At 50.1% G+C, this 20,422-nt stretch overlaps 1 protein-coding gene across 1 annotated transcript in view; it reads left to right on the top strand.

Moving 5' to 3' along the window:
* The window catches only part of DSCAML1 (DS cell adhesion molecule like 1), a 366,437-nt gene that overhangs the window by 328,593 nt on the left and 17,422 nt on the right, over nucleotides 1-20,422 (top strand). Inside the window, exons 17-20 of the mRNA XM_024254942.2 lie at nucleotides 336-576; nucleotides 3,988-4,134; nucleotides 6,680-6,835; nucleotides 14,827-14,966. Coding sequence (XP_024110710.2) covers nucleotides 336-576; nucleotides 3,988-4,134; nucleotides 6,680-6,835; nucleotides 14,827-14,966 — 684 coding nt within the window. The remainder of the gene's footprint in view (nucleotides 1-335; nucleotides 577-3,987; nucleotides 4,135-6,679; nucleotides 6,836-14,826; nucleotides 14,967-20,422) is intronic.

The following is a 20,422-nucleotide window of genomic DNA, read 5'->3' as shown; positions in this document are numbered from 1 at the left end:
CATAAGGAGTTAAGGAAGGCCTCGTTCAGAAGAGGCATTTCGGCAAGGACGCGGCAGAGGGGAGGAGTGTTTCCCCTGAGATGGGGATGTGGCCAAAGAGGCCAGAGTGCTGGGGCGCAGGAAGCAAGGGGCACAGGAGAGGATCTGAGAGGTAATGGGAGGTCAGGTCACACAAGGCAGTGTAGCCATTGTAAGGACTTTGGCTTTCATTCTGAGTGAGACGGGAGCCTTTGACGGGCTGGGGCAGAGGAGTGACATGATCTGACTTTGGTTTTAAGAGCATCATCTCAGTGTGTCACCATTTCTTTGTCCCCACCCCTTCCCCATGCTCACAGGCACCCAAGAAGGAGCTGCAGAATGGTGTCATCCGGGGCTACCAGATTGGCTACAGAGAGAACAGCCCCGGCAGCAACGGGCAGTACAGCATCGTGGAGATGAAGGCCACGGGGGACAGCGAGGTCTACACCCTGGACAACCTCAAGAAGTTCGCCCAGTATGGGGTGGTGGTCCAGGCCTTCAATCGGGCTGGCACGGGGCCCTCATCCAGCGAGATCAATGCCACCACTCTGGAGGATGGTGAGGGCCCCAGCAGAGGGGAGTGGGCACAGATTCCCGCCATGGGCAGAGCCAGGGCTGCCAGAGAGGGCTTGTGGGTCCCTCCGTTTGCTCCTGGGCCCCATCTTGGTCCTGTGGTCCATGCAGGCTCCCTGCATCCCCGCCATCTCCTCTTGTCCATTAGCTCCTCGAGAGATAAATGGGCCATTCAGCATATCGGGCCTCTCCTTCCTTTTGGCCGATGCTCTGCTCATCCGGTCTCTGTTGACCTGTTGGCCTGTCTGAGCACTTGTCTGTCCACCTGTCTCCCCATCCCTGCTTCTCCCTTGGCCTTCCTCCTTCTTCTGGTGCCCTAACCCCTCTCTCTTCCCTCTACACCTGGGTCCTAGTTCTCCTCCTTTACAATTTCTTGGAAAAAGGGCAGGAGCCAAATTGCCTTTGTGTTCTAGTCTGGAACCTGTCCACCATCTACCTGAGATGAGGCTGAGGAGTTAAGAAATCCTAACGTGCATGTGGCAGAGGATTTAGAGCCCAGCTTTTTAAGTCTTCATTCTTCCATGGCTGGAGAGAACCTCACACTCTGATTAGCACATCAAAGGGCCTAGTCTGTCCAGGAGGAGAGGGTTAGGAGGAAACAGGAACATGCCTGCTCTCCAAGCACAGAGAAGATGCCAGCTGGTCCCTGAACCTGCACCAGGTTGAGAAAAGGGACATGGCCCTTGATGCTCCCAGAGAAGGGGCCAGGCTGACCTCTGTCCCCTAAAGAGCAGAATAAAGAAGAAGCAGAGCATTCTTCCAAGCTTCCTTCTTGATGCCCCAACCCAAAACTAGGGTCTGAGACTAAAGCCCCCTTGAGTCAGAGCCTGCCCACCCTGCCCCAACAGAGCAAAACCAATAGTCCGGAGGGCAGAATGCCATTTCCCCATTCCCATCAGGAGACCAAGCATTTCACCACCAGAGAGCCATTCCCTTAGAGGAAGCGATGCCCTCCTCCTAGCTCATCCTCTCTGAAAATGCAGCACCCTGGGGATGGGGGACACATTAGGTCAGAAACACTTGAAAGTAGATTCGCTCATACCAATGGTTCCTATCGCTGGCCACCAGTTGGCATTATCTGGGGAACTTTCAAAATACTGATGCCAGGCTTCAACCCCAGAGATTCTCATTTCTTGATTCTGGGGCAAAAGCTGGGCTTTAAGATGGGGCCAACTTCAATAGCCCCAGAGCACTGAGCACCTGAGAAGAGGGGAGAACTGAAAGAAGGAAAGAGGCACATGGCAGAGAAGTCCAGGGGGAGGGAGGAGAGCCACACCACAACCAAGCCCTCAGCCCATGGCCCTCACTATCCCTCTCCATCCGTCCCACCCTGAGATGCTGGCCTCGGGCCTGGCTGGGTTGAAGAAGATCAGCTTGTCTCCTCTTAGTGCCAGGAATGTTCATTTGAGCAGTGCCCTAACACATGGTTCTCAGCCCTGAGCACAAAGCAGACCTCCTGGAGGTCTGGGAAATGCAGGCTGCTGGGCTCCACCCCCCAGAGCTTCTGCTTCAGCAGGTCTGAGGTGGGGGCCAAGAATGTTCATTTCTAAGCCAGGTGTCCAGCCTGGGCATTACAGCAAGACCCCATCTCTAAAAAAAAAAAAAAAAAAAAAAAAAAAAAAAAAAAAAAAAGGATGTATTATTTCTAATAAGTTCCCAGGTAATGCTGCCTGTCCAGGGAGCACCTTTGGGAATCATAGCACCAAGAGTCGCACCATTATCTACGAAGAGAGGCCAAGGCTCAAGGAGATTAACCCATCCAGAACCATCTATCCAGAAAACAACAGAGTCTGGATTAAAATCTCTGAATCCATACCCTTCCTGCTTCACCTTGTGCCTCCCTTTTGCTTGGGAGCAAGGCTGGATGCACGAACAAGTGATGCGGATACAGGAGGCTTTAGGAAGGTGTGTCCAGGGAACAGTCGTCCCGAGCCAAGGCCAGCCTGCCCCACCTAACGCTAAGCTCCCATGCACCACCTGGGCCACACCAGGCCCACCTCTGGCCTCTGTCCAGACACCACCTCCCTTGCCTCGTGGGGGGCCCCTGGAATTTCCAACAGGGAGAGATCAGCATGGGCTATGGAGTCATTTTCAAAACAAAGGAGGAGAGGGGAGAAGAAAGTTTCTAGCAGCATTTGCTCAGCAGTTTTTCATACTTAATTAAGGCCCTCGTTAGCCTGTCAGATCCTGATCGTTTCCTGGCAATATTAGCACTCCTCCTGGGGTATTCAAGGGCCCCTGCTTTAGCAATAGTGTCTTTTCCATAATTATATTACCTTCATTTTGTTCGAACGGGCGATCTGTATTAGTTTATTACACTGGGTCCCTAATTACATGGTGCTTATATTTTTACACCTAAGTAATATGAAACAATAATCATTCTCAAAGAGGATCGTTAGGATGATGTATTATCATTTAAATGCTCATAAAAATTAGAGTTGCCTCTTGTGGGGCAACGGGATCTAATTACCTTCCAGCCAGCCTGTGCCTCCTTTTTCCCCACTCGGAGCAAAGCAGACTCCGTCTTGCGCTTTGTCCCTGGCCCTCGGATGCCAGCAGGAAGTGCCACCAGAGTTCCCCCAAGCTGAGGTGGATCCCGGGGCGTGGGGTTTTGGAGGCCTGTCATCTCAGGAGGGGCAGGCTGCACCGCGCCCCAGGGTGAACCTCAGCTTAAACTCAAAGGTGGCTCTCAGAGGGAGAGTGTGACTGGCGGGAGAAGCACCTAAGCTGGTCTCAGAGGGTGTTTTCCCATCACACCAAGCCTTTTGGTGTGTTCGAGTACAAGGGCACGAGCGAAGGTTTAATGGTCCCAGAGGTCCCAAGGTCCGGGTAGAAGCTCCTCTCCTCCACCAGGGTTAGCTGAAGTCCTTTTCCCTTCTTTGCCTTCCCTTCAGCTTGGAACAAGGACACAGGAGTCCCTAGAACCAGGCCTTGGCCCAGACCCCTGGTCAGACGACACAGAGGGGCTGGCAGCCATCAGATGAGGTGATGCATTGCAGATACCTCCAGGGCTGGCTTGGTGGCCTTCCAGGTCTGTCACGTTCATCACAGCAGGATTTGCCTGGGCTGTGGTGGCCCGCTGGGGAATTCCCAGGGGCTCGTGCCCAGAGTTCATCACCTTCTTCCCCAGGATTTAACCACAACCAGCAATGTGCTACCCGGAGAGCAAGGAACCAAGTCTGTAAAGATTTCTCCCTGCCCCAATCTCCAGGAAAGGAAACTCGGTTCACTTCCCGGCCTCCCTGCCCCGACAATCAGGACCCTCAAGTCAGGAGGTCCCCCCACTTGTCTAACTGGACGCTCCTCTGGTTGGACCACGGGACCCAGCCTGGGACACAATTGCTGTACTGTCACTCACATCCACGACTGACTGGACCCTTGGTTCTCCCCCTGCAGTGCCCAGCCAGCCCCCTGAGAACGTCCGGGCCCTGTCCATCACTTCTGACGTGGCCGTCATCTCCTGGTCAGAGCCCCCGCGCAGCACCCTCAATGGCGTCCTCAAAGGCTATCGGGTCATCTTCTGGTCCCTCTACGTTGATGGGGGTGAGTCTGCTGGGACTGATGGCTGGGACTCGGGGAGAGGCGCAGGGTCAGTGGAGTCTGCTTCCAGGCGTAGTTAGAGCTGAGCATCCTCCCACGGCACGGCAAGAGGAAGTGCAGCCCCCTCTTCTCCACACGGGGAGACCACAAGGGGCGATAACGGCTATAGGGGCCGGGGGATAGTGAGGAAGGGGCTCGGGATTCACTTGAACACCTCCGTGTTCAACTGGGGTCAGAGCCAGGAGCAAGGTTGGGGGGTGGTACACAGGGTGGCATCTCTGGTGAGGGGTGGGAAGGAGACACCCAGCTACTCCCAGACAACAGTGTGTGTTTGGGGAAGTGTTGGGGGCATGATAGGGGCAGACTGGCTTTTCTAGTTTCACATGTTGATATTAGGCCTTTATGGCTGTGTGAGTCAGGGACCGGTGGGGAATAGTCGGTACACTCAAATGGGGCGATCAAAGAGTTTAATGAAGGGACTGAGGAGAGAGGTGGGCACCTGGGACCAGCATCAGCAGGAAGCCATCAGCGCCTAAGGCCAAGGGGAAAAGGGAGGAAGCAGGGCTACCAGAACCCAGGGAGAGCCTCCCTTGGCCAAACCCAGCTGGAGCCAGGCACGCAGCAAGGCGTGTTTTCTGTGCAGACAAGCCGCCTGGGATCCAGAGAAAGGCAGAGAGGTACGCACAGTGGAGCAGGGGGTTAGGAATGGCAAATGGAGAGAAACCAGTAAGATGGCCCAAACTTTTGAATGTGTTCCTCGCCCTGGAATGTGCAAACAGGTTTGAGTAGCTTCCCGCAGGCACACCAAGCTCCTGCCCACTGGTGTACACAGACCTTCACGTGACCTGGAGGCTTGTAGCTCACACAGGTCAGAGGACAGGCGTCCCAAACTATGGAAATGCTCCATTAAAGGCCTTAGTCATCTCAATAGACCACACAAAGGACTAAAATGGGATTGTCCCCCACCCAGCTCCTGCACTTTCTGCCTCCCAGCTCCCTGGGCCCTCTCTTCTTTCCTGGAGGACCTTGGAATCCAGCTCACAGTCATTTGTCCAGCCCTACTACGGTCCCTTCTCCCATCCAGATTCTGCTGTGCCCAGACACACTGCCAGTAGGAAGTGTCTTTCCCCACGACCACTTCCACTCTCTCCCACAAAAAGCAGAGGGCTCTAGCTCAGGTGGAGCTCTCTGAAGTTCTCCCCAATTCTTTTGCTGTGCAGTGTCAGGCCACGCTGCTCACAATGTGACCTCACTACATTCATATTTGTGTGGAACCAAGTAAAGGGTGGTTCCCTGTTTTCCAGAACTCGCTGCCTCTTTTCCAAGCCTGTGGGCTTCTCCAGCTTAGCCCCTAAGGAATGTATTGGCCTCAGTAATCCCCAAAGACAAGCTGGACTCTTGACCACGCTGCCCTCTTCCTGCCTTTTCTCTGGCTCCAGTCCTGGACAGGCCAGCCTGGTTTCTGACTCCAGGAGAGGAAGGCCCTGCTGCTCCAGCCTCTGAGGGTCCTCCTGCACTGACCTGGAGTCTCCTCACGCTGGGCACAGCCTTCTCGCCCTCTGGATCCCAACAGCTGCTGCTTTCCCTGGCCAGGCCCTCTGCCTTGGCCTTTTACTTGCCCTGGACCATCCGCGAGGTGCTGGGAGGTGGGTCTCCAGGAACTCATGTCTACGAGGCTGGTCCTCAGCCCGTTGCTGGACCTGTCTTTCTGAAAGCCCAGCAGTCCTAGTGGGAGGCTCCAGAGTCTGTCCCTTTTCCTCCTCTTACAACTCTGGCCCCCATGGGACCTTCTCCCTAAGCTCCTCTTTAGAGTCTATGAGAAGGTCCTTGCGGGGCCGGGATGTTGGGTCCTCCCTGAGCCTCAGGAGTGTCCCAGCCCTTCCTGGCTGAGGCTATCGGCTCCACCAGACTCACCCAGGCTTTCTGTGCAGGGAATGGCTGGGTGTCTCCAACAGTGGGGAGAAGGCAGATGAGTCACTCAACCCCTTACCCCAACTGGGAGTCCAGGGCACTGGCCCAGGAGTGGTCAGAGGTAGGGGAGGCAGCCTCAGCCTGTCACACATCATCCCCAGGTCGATAACTGCCCAGGGAGGTCTGGCGGCCCAAGGCGGGCTGGCCAGTAGGAAGAGTGGCTGCTGAGCTGTGCCTCCTGCACGGGACCTCCTCCATCCAGGTCCAAGCCACTCTGGGCTCTCCCATGGGAAGGGAGTTGGGTAGTGGGAGGGAGAAATGTCGCCTGGAGAGATGGAGAGAGAGAGGCGTTTTAAAGAGCGTGTCAAGGTGAAGTTGGTGCAAGGTCAACTGAGGCTGGGCCCAGGCCAGCATCTGTGGCTCGCCCTCACTGGCCCCTTAGAGAGATGTGGCCTGGGGGCAGTGGCCCGCATCTGCTCCTGGGTACCTTGAGGTGAAAGACCCTCTAGTCCTTGCCACCATGGAGTTGAGGGCTGAGCCTGTGCAGTAGATGTGGGAAGAGCCCAGGCAGCAGGGGTAGCAGCAGGGGCCACAGCCTAACGGAGCTGGGCCCTCAGAGTTTGCTGGTCTCTGGCAGAGTGGGGCGAGATGCAGAACATCACCACCACGCGGGAGCGGGTGGAGCTGCGGGGCATGGAGAAGTTCACCAACTACAGCGTCCAGGTGCTGGCCTACACCCAGGCTGGGGACGGCGTGCGCAGCAGTGTGCTCTACATCCAGACCAAGGAGGACGGTGAGTCCAGGCCTCTCCTTGGGACAGGCTGGCCCTGCCACCCACTGCTAACCCCCAGCCCCACCCCAGGAGGCAGGGTGAGAGCAGGGTACTGTCCTTTCTCCTGGCCTTCAAACCGTTGGAGAGTAGCCTTAAGGACTCTTGAGGGAAATGCTCTAGGATTCATGCATGAGCAGATAAGCAACTGTGAACCTCCCTGCACCTCCCCCCGCACCCCCCCCACACACACCTGCTCTCTGCAGCATTGAGTCAGAGGCCGGAAAAACCCTCTCCTCCCACACTATGGGCATTCTTTCTGTGGCATCTGCTCCCCTGCAAGATTCAGCCTGCTTTCCTCTGGATACAGACGTTGGGGCTAGGGGAAGCAGGAGCATCGCTCAGTACATCACGGGTTAGGGACTTCATGGTCACCCCACAGAGGCTGCAGCATGGTCCCGGCCCTGGACTGTCAAGGCAGGGATGGGGGTGTGCCTCCATTTGGAGCTGGGTGATCTCAAAGCCCTTCCTCATGGGGAAGAACTGGAGGAAAGCCAGAGACAGGGGGCCAGACTCAAGGACAGAGTGACACGGTTAGGGCAGGGGAAAGGGGGAGGCTGGGATGAAGTCAGCCCAGGAGGAAACAGGCCAGGAGAAGGACCAGGCTTCCACCCAGGCCTGGAGCTGCACTACCCCAGGGGCCGCCATTCTTATGGAATGCCACGTCCAGGAAGCACGGTGCATGAATGGCACACAGCTCTGGGCTTCTGCCTCCAGCCTCGCCACTTTCTTCCCCTCCCAGTCCCAGCTCCATCACTTAGCTGTTTCATAGGTGAGTGCTCTGGGCTGGGTGCCCCATTACTAGAAGAGGTGTGACAAGCGACTGGCACACAGCAGGCACAGAAGCAGGAGACATCCTTGGCATGATGGCTTCCTCTCCACTCACCCTTAGTTTTTTCAAGGGATATGGAGACCCAGAGTCTAGATCCTACCCAAACAATTTGGCCGAAGGCACTGGAAGGGTTTGACATGTTGAAAAGGAGCGACTCGGCTGGGAGTGGTGGGGGAGAAGCTGCCATTGTCACCCAGTGCCTGGGGACTGGACCAGCTCCCAGCTCAGCTTAATCTCCCGGCTCTCCCTCCCTCTCCACCTCCAGCAGACCCCCTCTCCCCTTAAGCTCTGAGCAATTCAATATTTACCAACCTGCCTGCCCTACTTTTCCTGTCATTAATCCTCCCATTGAGGCCTCCTGGGACAGCTCCGGGCAGAGCCACCTGCTCCAGTGTGGAGACTGAGCTGAAATGGCATCTACAGCCTGGTCCCATCTGAGGCCTCAAGGCCACACTCAGGCACCTTTTGGCCTCCAGAAATGAGCCCCTGGGGCCCCCAGCCTTCTTCTTGCTTCCTATTCTGATGCAAGGCCTGAGCTATAAGCACCTCCACCTGTTTAACTGATCAAGGCAAGGCCCTGTGAGGAACCCAGAGGTCTAGGAGCATCACCCTTCCCTGCAAGGAGCCTTCAGCCCTCCACCCCAGAGCCACTCATGGTTATACACAGCAGGAGCCCGGGCCCAAAGAAGCACTGCCCCTCACCTTCGGGAGGCGGCGCTGCAGCATGGAAGAGGCGCTGGTAAATACAGCGGAAGTGCATGCCCCCAGCCTGGCATTCATGGAGAAGTCACTTAGACTTCCTGAACCCCAGTTTCCTCATAACATGGGGAGAGTGGTACCTCATCAAGTATTAGTACTACATCTAAAATGCCAAGTACTAGCAAATTAGCAGTTGCTTTATGGCTACCAAGGTGCTGGCAATGAAATGATTGCTTCAGGCCGGATGCGGTGGCTCACACCTATAATCCCGGCACTTTGGGATGCCGAGGCGGGCGGATCACCTAAGGTCAGGAGTGCGAGACCAGCCTGGACAACATGGGGAAACCCCGTCTTTACTAAAAATACAAAAATTAGCCGGGTGTGGTGGTGGGCACCTGTAATCCCAGCTACTCAGGAGGCTGAAACACGAGAATCACTTGAACCTGGGAGGCAGAAGTTGCAGTGAGCCGACATCATACCACTACACTCCAGCCTGGGTGACAGAGTGAGACACCATCTCAAAAAGAAAAAAAAAAAAAAGAAAGAAAGAAATGACTGCTTCAGGTAGGGGCATCAGGGCCTCCAAGGGGACGCCCAGGCCACAAAGAACCCAGTGTCAGATGAGGTCTCATCCAGAACTGCAGTCATAACATGGCTTAACCTGCCCAAGAGCCCTGTGAGGGAGGCATTATTTCCATATTACAGGGGAGAAAACTGAGGCCTCCAGAGTGAAAGCTACTTTCCAAATGCTGCTCAACTAACAGGGGACAAATCCAGGCTTTCTTGTCTCCATATACTTTATCCTTTCCATCAGACTACTTGTGTCTGTTAGGAAGATTTTTGTTGCGAAAGTCAGCAAAAACAGATTTCAGCAATAAGCACATTTATTATCACACATAGCAAGAAGTCCTGAGTAGGACAGCTCCAGGGTTGGTTAAGTCAGTGGTTCCCAGCCTTCTGCTCTGCCATCCTCTGAATATCAGCTGCCCCTGCTATGATTTCAAGATGGCTGCAGCCCTAGGCATCACACCAGACAAGACAGAGTTCAGAGTGAGAAGAGGGAGTCTCTTCTTGTGGGCATGCCTCTCTTGGGAGTCAAAGTAACTTTCCCAGAAAATCCCTCAACAGACTTATCCTCATTTCCCATTGGCCAGAGTGGGGCCACATGCCTCTTGCTAAGCCAGTCACCAAACGGGAAATGGAATTATCGTGGCCGATTGACCCCAAGCACGACATACCCTCTAGTATAGGCAGTAGAGACAGCTCTGAAGTGTGGAGGAACACAGGTACCTAAGCAAAAGTTAGGTTCTAATTGCAAGGACTAGGAGGGAATGGCAGAGGGTAACAGTCAACTCTGCCTGTCCTCCACAGCTACCCCAGCTCCACCAGGCTCTCCCATTCATAGGTGGAAGTTATTACAGTTATTACTCAGTTGGCATGGAAAGCAGACAGATATGTGGTCCAATTCCAGCCCTGGTGTGGGAGCTTTTGCAAATATCCTCATCTGAAGACACTGTGATCCCACCCTCAGGATTTTGCATTTTTCTAAAGGAAAAACAATATCAGGAATTTAGAAAAGAGCAAAATAAATTTAAAAGAACAAAATGCAAACATAAATTCAGGTTTATTTACTGAGTCCAGATCTCAGTCTGAGTGTGGTTTCAGGCTGGCTTGACTGGACCCAATTCATGAGCTCCAGTGCTAACTCCTCAACCTCCCCCTGTGAATACCAAACCTAGCAATATGACCTCCACGTGCAAAGCCGACTTGGATTTTAGACCACTTTAAAGACCTTTAACCGAGGAAGAGGCATGACTAGATCCATGTTTTAGGAAGGTAATTCTTGTTGATGGCAGGCAAAGGGTGGGTAATGAGGACTAGTGTCAGAGAGACTGGTTAGAACCTGTCGAGGCAGAGACGAGGAAGTTATGTACTAGGGCAGCAGCACTGAGGATGAACGGCAGTGACAAGTTTAGAGAAACATATCAGAGGAGTTCTACCTCCAGCAAGGGTGGACTGGGTGACTTAAACTCACTCTTCTTGCTGAGGACAGCTAGGAAATATGGACAAACTACTTTTTAGAACACCTGTTGAAGGCATCATAAAGCTAGCAGGAGAGTGAAGAATCATTAGGCCGGGATCCAGGGGAAAATAGAGGCCCCAGAAGTGAGCCTGACATTTGGAACAACTCCTTCCCTAAGGGACATTTGCTGAATCTGGAGGCAGTGGCCGAGAAGCTGAACAGCACTAGAAAGACATGAGCTGGAGGTCAGGGCCTGCCAGGATGTGGGGGGTCTGTCTGTGAATCCCCCTCACTTAGAGTTGAGACCGTGAAGGACGGCACTCTAAGTTTAAAAGTGGACCAAAAGCAGACAGTTCACCTTCAAATCATCCCAATACTGGAAATTGAATTTAGGTTACCCCAGATTGCTCATGCCCAGATTGCAGGTGCCTATCAGAAGCAAACATGAATCCTCTCTTTAGGAAGATAACATCAGCAGATGCCACAAATTATTTCTACAAACTGTTTTGCAAATGCTGTGTCTGGCATACAATAAAAAATAATGGGACAACATGAACAAAAGCCAGCAGGGAAAAAAAGACAAATAAGAGCAACAGACCTGCAAAGGTTTCAAACTTGGGTTTTATCAAACATGGACTTTAAGATAATTATGCTTGACCAGATTGAAAACTTCAGAGAATTGGGAACTATCAAATGGAAAATCTAGGGGAAAAAAACCCTAATACTTGAAATTAAGAACTCAGTTGATGGGTTTAATAACACATTAAACACAGTTGAAGATATAAGTTGTGAATTGGAATATAGGCAGAAGAAAATATCCAGATGTAGCACAGAAAGACAAATAGAGGGAAAATTAAAAGAGCAGGTAAGAAACATTAAACTTCAGTGTGTATACAGATCTCTTGGGGATCGTGTTAAAATTCAGATCCTGATTTGGCAGGTCTCAGGTGGAACCTCAGATTTTGCATTTCTAACGTGCTCCCGGGTGATGCTGGTAATGATCCACAGACCACGTTCCAAGTATCAAGGACATAGAGGATGCGGTGAGAAGAAATCCCAAAGAAGAAGAGACAGAGAATGGAGCGAAAGATAAAATGTCTGAAAATGTTTCAAAACTGATGAAAGATATCAAGCCGCAAATTCAAAAAGCTCTACAAACTCTATTGTCACACATTAAAGAAATCTGCACTTTGGGAGGCTGAGGCGGGTGGATCACAAGGTCAGGAGTTCAAGACCAGCCTGGCCAACATGGTGAAACCCCATCTCTACTAAAAATACAAAAAATTAGCCAGGTGTGGTGGCAGGTGCCTGTAATCCCAGCTACCCGAGAGGCTGAGGCAGAGAATTGCTTGAATCCAGGAGGCGGAGGTTGCAGTGAGCCAAGATCGCACCACTGCACTCTAGGCTAGGTGACAGAGCGAGACTCTGTCTCAAAAAAAAAAAAAAAAAGAAAGAAAGAAATCCACACCTAAGCATATCATATTAAAGCTGATAAAGAAAAAAGAGAGAGATCTTAAAAGCAACCAGAGGAGAAAAGACGGATTACCTCCAAAGAAGAAGCAATAAGATTGTGGCTAACTTGTCAGAGACAATGGAAACCAGAAAAAAGGACAATGATATATTTGTATATATATAAAATATGTAAGGGAAACAGTTACCAACCTATGATATTATACCTAACACAACTATCCTTCATGATTAAGATGAAATAAAGACATTTTCAGACAAATAAAAACTGAGAGAATGTATCACCAACATACCTGCCCTAGAGAAATATCAGAGGATATTCTTTAACTAGAAGGAAAATGATTGTAGGAGGAAGCTCAGCGATGCAACGAGTAAAGGCAGAGCAATTAAATGCTGAATGTGTGGGTAAATCTAAATTAATATTGGCTGCATAAAACAGCAATGATGATGATGATGTGTATACAGAATTAAAATAAACAACAATGGGGTTGGACATGGTGGCTTAAGCCTGTAGTCCCAGCACTTTGGGAGGCTGAGACCGGTGGGTCACTTGAGGTCAAGAGGCAGGAGAATTGCTGGAACCCAGGAGGCGGAGGTTGCAGTGAGTGAGCCAAGACCACACCACTGCACTTCAGCCTGAGCGACAGAGTGAGAGTCTGTCTCAAAAAAAATAAAAATAAAGTGAAATAAAATACACAACAATGGCAAGGTTGGGACAGGGTAAATGAAAGCTCTAAGGTCATTGCATTGTCTGAGAAGAAAAGTGCCCATTGATATTAGACTTTGGTAAACTAAAGATTCATGTTGTAATCTATTGTGGAACCACTAAAAGTGTGAAAGACTGTGTAATAGTCAAGCTAATAGAGGGAGGAAAATAGAATATTTTTTTATTTGACTTAATTAAAGAAGCCACAAAAGAAAAGAAAAAGAAAAATGGGGATAGGATAGATGAGACAAATAGAAAGTATTTAATAAGATGGTATATTTAAACCCAAATATAACAGTAATTGCATTAAAGATAAATTAACTAAATCCTCCAATTAAAAGATAAAGACTGTCAGAATGGTAGGTGAAAAACAATACCCAAATATGTACTGTTTACAGGAGATGTCTAAAACATAAGGGTATAGAAAGGTTCAACATGAACGGAAAAAATAAGACATATCATTCAAACTGTCTAATAGAAAACTGGAATATTAGTGTCAGACATACTATAAGGCAAAAAGAATTTGTAGAGATAAAGAGGAACACTTTGTTCTGATAAAAGACTCAATTTACTAGGCAAATAAAACAATTCTAAATTTGAATGTACTCAATAATATCGCCTCAAAAATATATAAAAACAAAAACTGATGAATTACAAGGAGAAAGAGACAAATTCACAACCACAGTGGAAGATTTTGACACACCTCTTTCAATAACTGTTAGGAAAAAAGTATGCAAGGATAGAGATTTGAACACTCCAGTTAGTGCACTTACCCCAGTGGCCATCCATGGACTCCTTTACCCCACAGCTGCAGAGACATCCAGCAGAAGTGACACACAGGGCTGTGTAGCAGGGAGGACAGGTAGAGTCAAGGACAATTCCCAGGTTCTGGACTCAGGCCTCCAGAAGGATGGTGATGCTGTATCTAGTTATTTTATTTAGCCCCAAATGATTGACTAGGAAAGAAAACATTGAGGTAGGTGCCATCAGCTGAGAGTTGAGAGACAGAATGCAAAAATAATAATTGTTACAATTTATTGAGTGTCTTATGCAATAGGCACTGTGCTAGGTGCTTTATTTTATTTTATTATTTTTTTTGAGATGGAGTCTTGCTCTGTTGCCCGGGCTGGAGTGCAATGGCATGATCTCAGCTCACTGCAACCTCTGCCTCCTGGGTTCAAGTGATTCTCCTGCCTCAGCCTCCCTAGTAGCTGGGAAAACAAGCACACGCCAGCCACCATGCCTGGCTAATTTTTGTATTTTTTATAGAGACAGGGTTTCACCAGGCTGGTCTCAAACTCCTGACCTCAGGGTATCCGCCCGCCTTGGCCTCCCAAAGTGCTGGGATTACAGGCATGAGCCACCGCACCGGCCCAGTACTTTAATTAGCACTAATTCTCAATACAACCTTTTAATACAGTTCTTATTTCCATTGTATAGATAGGGAAACAGAGGCTCAGAGAGGTAAAATAAATTTAATAGGATGCTATCACTGTCCTCAAAAGATCATAAAAGTTTCTAGAAAGGAAACAAGTACACAACCATACAATGGAGAGATGAGGATAGGGAGTGTGAGCTGAGAACAGGAAGCTTCCAGTCTCCCAGGCAGAGTCCTGGGGTCCCAGTTAGGAGAGACAGGCCCAGAGAGGAGGGCAAGGGGACATCAGAGTCCATAAGAGTTGGAATCCACTTAGGATGGATTTCCTAGTGACTTCTAAGGTAGACTTTCTTCCAGAAAGGGCCCAGCCAGCACTCCAAGGGCAATGCCCTGGGCTCATGCCAGAAAACAGGTTGTGGTCCCAGCTTCAAGAAACTCACAGGCCAAAAAGGAAAGTGACAGGTGCCGGGTATTTTCCCCCTAAATACATGCTTACAGTTAGTAAGGGGGTGAGGGTCAGGGGTTAAGGTCAGAGGGATCAAGATGAATTCCTCATAGGTTCTGTTCCTCTTTTGCCTATCCTAAGTCCTTGGTTCTGGCCAAACAGTTCTGAAGCTGGCACTCCAAGGGCCTCCATTTCAGAGACTTTGTTACAATTCCAAAATGATCATTTTCTCCTCCCACCTGTTTCCCATGCTGGATGGACCCTCCCCCTCTAAACCACAGCTCAAGGATGCCACCTCCAAGAAGCTCTCCCAGATTGATCTGCCTCCCTCTCCCAACTCTGTCATTTTCCCCAAAGGCTGTGCTCCTGCTTTCTCTCAACTGACCAGGCCTTCTCCCTGCTCAGTTCCAGGTCCCCCTGCTGGCATCAAAGCTGTCCCTTCATCAGCTAGCAGTGTGGTTGTGTCTTGGCTCCCCCCTACCAAGCCCAACGGGGTGATCCGCAAGTACACCATCTTCTGTTCCAGCCCCGGGTCTGGCCAGCCGGTAAGTGAGTTCAGGGCCAGAAGATGAAGGGGATGGAAGAAAAGAAAAGGGACCTTGTAGATCAGCCGGCTTCCAGGCCAAACCCTGAGGTTGCCTGTATCTGAGCTTCTGCCTGGATTCATAGATAAGAATGGGGACTGGCTACCCAGAGTGGCTGAAGCCTTACTCAGTGTCCATCTTAGGTCAGTCCTCTGTTCCAGAGGCCACAAGATTGTCACAAGCACTGGGGGCTCCTTTGAGTCAGGTGGGTTATGCCCAACCAGGCAGGGTGGAAGGGAGGTCAGCCTCAGCTCTCCTGCTCTGGCTCACAGAGGAAGCTCCCAGCAGGTCCCCAGGCTGGTCTGTGCCTTCTGGGAATGAATCATCTTTCAACGTGGTTGGTCTGGGCTTGGAGGTGCTGTTGGAGCTCTGCCCTGCATGAGCGCCTCCACATGGAGCAAGCTGAGGGAGGAGGAAAGACGGGGGAAAGCTGAGAGAAGGCACAGGCGTCTCTCGACCAGGGCCTGGGCTCAGGTGAGAGGAGAAGATTGAGAGGCTGCGATATCTGCCCTAACCCTGGGAACAGAGGGGGCAGCCCCCAGACAAGACATAGGGCAAGGGGCTAGCCCTGCCCTTCCACTGATGCTCGGAGGGGTCCCACAGACAGGGAAGGGAGGATGGGGATGGGTGCAGTGGGATATGCACCCATATCCCATCATATGCATTTTTCCCTCTGCCTCTTTCATCGTCTCCAGCCAGTCAACCACAAAGTCCTGCTGAGTGACTACTATAGAGCATGCCTGTTCTAGGTATGGGAGCAGGCGCAGATACCTGCCCTCAAGGGGCTTCCAGTCTAGTGGAGGTGGGTGGCAGAGGGGAGCACACTAGAAGGGCAGGAGTACTGTCAGGAAGATGTGCCCAGGGCTGGAAGCAAGGAGCAGAAGCAGGAGCAGAAGGCCTGCCCCTCCCTCCATCAACAACTGGGCATCGGCCTGAGATCTGCAGATAAGCTTCTGGCTGCCAGGAAAGCTGCCCTGAAATTGCTCAGTAATTGTGTCATCATCTCCTCCTATACTCTCTGCTTTCCTGTGGTCTTTCTGAATTACCCTCTGAGTGGTAGGTGGCCCAGCTCCCCGCCAGTGAGGCCAGAGTTCTATTACCAGAGGGGAAGCCCACTGCCTGCAGCCCCTCCTCTCCATCCTCACGGCCACTGCCTCACATGCAGCAAGGTGCACACACGTCATCACTGTACACCTCCATGAACTTTCACAACCCACACAAGCAGCAGCGCGCAGAGCATGGAACAGGACATTATGACACCCTGAATCCCCGTGCCCCCTTCCAGCCCCCGCCTGCCCCTCCTCCCGGGTAACCATCATCCTGACCTCAATAGCATAGATTAGTGCCGCTTCTTTTTGTACTTTGTATAAATAGAGTCATACCATTTGTCCAGCTTCTTTTACCCAATATTTTGAATTCCTGAATTTCATTCTCATTGTTGTGTGTGGTTATAGCTCATTCATTCTTCTGTATAGTTTTTGTGTGCACACATTACAATTCTTAATCCATTGTGCTGGCCATTAGCATCCATTGATGGAAGGCTTTGGGGCAGTTTTCAGTTTGGAACTCTTCAAATGGTGCTGCTATGAACATTCATGTACGTGTCTCTGGGTGCTCATGGGCATGGATGTCTGTTGGGTGTGCACCTAGGAGAGGAAGCGCTAGGTCACAGGGTTTGCAAGTGTTCACTGAGAACAGCCTGCCATTGTTGGGTGCTCATGCCAATCACACCCCCACTCACAGGGGATAAGAGTTCCAGTGACTCCACATCAGCACAGACACTTGGTGTGTTTTGGGCAATGCTTTCAGCCATGTGTTCTGCTCTGTTTTCCCGTCTTCCCCTGACTCTACCCACCCCGCCACACACGCACACACATTCTAGGCTCTCAGGACACTAAGCTGTTCACAATTCTGGACAATACTGTGCCTCTTCACACCTCCACACCTTTGCCCCATGGATTCCTCCCGTGGCATGTTCCTCACTCCCGTCAGACACTGAATGCATTTGAAGGCAGTCACTGTTCACATATCTGTCTCCCACCCTGGTTTCTGAGGCCCCCACGAGGACAGGGGCAGCATCTTTTCATCTTTGGGTCCCCAGAGGCTGAGCACTGTGCCTGAACATTCTGGTCATGGCATACACGTTCGAAGAATGAATCAGTAGCAGCCTGGCAATTCTATAGCCTCAGATATTGGGCAAGCTTCCGATCCTTAATTGGTGGGAGAGGGTAGTCATTCTCTAGCCTGGACTTTTGCAGTCATTTCCTCCTCTGATAATGAAGTCTTTCCAAGGTTGGTGTCCGGGAGCCACGCCTCCTCACTAACTCAGGCTTCAGGCTCCTCTCCTGGGCTCTGGAACAGAGCTCCTGGTCCCCGTGCCCTCCTCCTACTGCTGGAGACATTGGGACCCTTCCTCCATCTTCTTCATGTCTTGTGCTTTCCCATCAGACAGTATCACACAAGTCCTGCTGATGTGATGAGAACTTCAGATCAGCCCTGTAGGGGGACTGGGGTCAAAGGTTGGGGGGAAACTGAACTTAGTGAGGGACCTGGGCACATGGGGACCTAACCACTGTGTGTGACATGATCACTTTGCACAAATATATTCCAAATTCCAAACAATTTCAATACAAACTCATTTATGAAAGAGAGCTCTGGGAGAGGGTGCTAGGGGTGAGGGCACACGCGTGTATCAGTGACAGTGCAAAACCGTGGCATGAGCCTGGAGTTATAGGCAGATAACAGACTGTGTGTGCTCACACATGCTGGCGGGAGCGGATGAACCAGTACCTGTGGCATCCTCAGAAAAGACTGTGTATGGCTTTCACTCTAGGGGAGTTACCCCTGGGGATGGCCACAGCTGCACTGAATCCTGGTAGACATTTTACTAATAATATAATACATTTTTCACTGATTATAAGAATAATGCAATTTTATTATAGAAAATCTGTAAAACATAAAAGAATAGAGAGGAAAGTAAAAATTACTTGTACTTCCTACAGGTAAACACTGGTGATGTTTTGGTATATAGTCTTCCAGTCTTTGATCTGTACATATAGTACATATTTCAAGGTGTTTCATTAAACCAAATTAAAATAATATTATACATAACATAATGCAATCTGCTTTTTTCATGGAATACCTGTTGGTGCTTTCCTACACCATCAGATAGTCTTCCAAAACATTTTTTCATGTGTATGTGATGGAGCCCTGCTCTGTCACCCAGGCTGGAGTGCAGTGGCACCATCTCGGCTCGCTGTAACCTCCACCTCCCGGGTTCAAGTGATTCTCCTGCCTCAGCCTCCCAAGCAGCTGAGATTACAGGCACACACCACCACGCCTGGCTAATATTTGTATTTTTGTACAGGCAGGGTTTCACCATGTTGGCCAGGCTGGTCTCGAACTCCTGACTTCAGTGATCTGCCCGCCTCAGCCTCCCAAAGTGCTGGGATTATAGGCATGAGCCACCACCACACCTGACCTAAAACATGATCTTGAATGGCTGTTTATACAGAATCTATTTAACCAGTCTCCCATTATTCTGTATTTAATGTGTCTTTCAAATTTTCACCATCATAAATTATGCCTCAATGAACATCCTTCACAGAAGTCTTTATGCACATATTTTAAATTTTTCTTAAGGTAAATTTCTATAGGAATTCCTGGGTCACAAAGAGTAAATATTCTTAAAGTTCTGCATACAGATTTACAAATTGCCCTTCGGAGCATTTGTACCCATGTATGTTTCCACCAGCAGGGTGAGTGGCCAGCAGCATTGTCCTTTGCACCTATGCTGATCCCACATTTGTTTTCTGTTTTGTTCTGCTTTATTTTTGTTAGATGGATTTTTTTATAAATGTGCCGTATTTTAAAGTACCTTTCTTTGGCTACTAGTTAGGTTTTATACGTTAATTGGCTATATTTTTCTTCTTTGGGTAATTGTCAATTTACGTCCTTTGTCCAGGTTTCTATTTGGGTTTCTCATGTTTTTCTTATTGATTTATAAGTGTTCTTTACATATTAAGGATAATAGCCATTTTCTGTCATATAAGTTGCAAGTATCTGCCAATTCATTGCTTGCCTATTGATTCTGGTTTTTTGTTTTTGTTTTTGTTTTTTTTGAGACAGAGTTTCACTCGTATTGCCCAGGCTGGAGTGCAATGGCACAATCTCAGCTCACTGCAGCCTCCACCTCCCAGGTTCAAGCGATTCTCCTGCCTCAGCCTCCCAAGTAACTGGGATTATAGGCATGCGCCACCATGCCTGGCTAATTTTGTATTTTTAGTAGAGTTGGGATTTCACCATGTTAGTCAGGCTGGTCTCAAACTCCTGATCTCAGGTGATCCACCTGCCTCAGCCTCCCACAGTGCTGGGATTACAGGCGTGAGCCAGTATGCCCAGCCTTTGATTCTGTTTTTGATGTACCATAGTTTTTCTTTTTACAGAGGCTGAATTTATCAATCATTTCCATTTATGATTTTGCCTTGATTTTTATGATTAGAAAAATGGATAAATATTTACCTATAGTTTCTTCTTTCATAACTTGCCTTTTTTCAAAAGCCTTTGATCCACTGGAACTTTATTTGGGGATATGACCGTGTGCTCTTGAACATGATTTCAGGAGACTCACGGGGTGTCCAGGTTAAAAGGAAAGCACCCAGTATCTGGGTTGGATGCTAATACCTACAAGGAGAAGCCAAACTTTCTTGCCCTGTCTGTGTAGGCACAAATATACACTCAGGCATACACTGATGCACACAGGCACATACACTCAGCTGTTCTCCACACATGCACATGTACATAGAAACACATACATTCCTGTACTGTCACCAAAAACGAGCCCAGAGAAGAAGACGTCCTAGTTTACAAAGGACGTGCACACCCCTGCCTCCTTGTGCCTCAGTCACACACAGGTTGGGCAGAGCTGTATTGCTTCCCTAGTTTGCAAGAGAGAAAACAGCGTCCAGAAACCATGGGCAACCTTACGGGCTATATGCCCGGGAGGAAGGGCAGGAGGGTGTTGAAGCCACTACACTACCCCACACTTCAAGCACATATCAACGACAGATACGCACACCAGTCCCAGAGTGCTGTGGCCTGAAAGGGCTTCCCAACCACCAGGGCTCAAGGGTGGCTCTGCACCTGCCCCCCCAGACCTCCTGGATTCAAGGCCAGACCCCCGCAAGGGAGGCAGGAGGAGTATGCCAGGGAGCTCTGTGTGTGTGTTGCAGAGATGCCTGTGCCTTTTCCCCTAACATTTCCCTGCAGATGGCCTGGGGCCAAAAAGGATGTCTCCTCCTGTTATAAGTTATTGGGCCTCTCAGCCCCCCTATGGGGCATGAAGAATGTCCCTCTGTGCCCATACATGCCTGGAGGTCTGTTCCTCAGCACGTGTGTGCATGCGTCTACATGTGTGT

This window comes from Pongo abelii, chromosome 9 (assembly GCF_028885655.2).
Source record: "Pongo abelii isolate AG06213 chromosome 9, NHGRI_mPonAbe1-v2.0_pri, whole genome shotgun sequence".
NCBI lineage: Eukaryota > Metazoa > Chordata > Mammalia > Primates > Hominidae > Pongo > Pongo abelii.
This window is presented reverse-complemented; position numbering and strand designations above follow the sequence as displayed.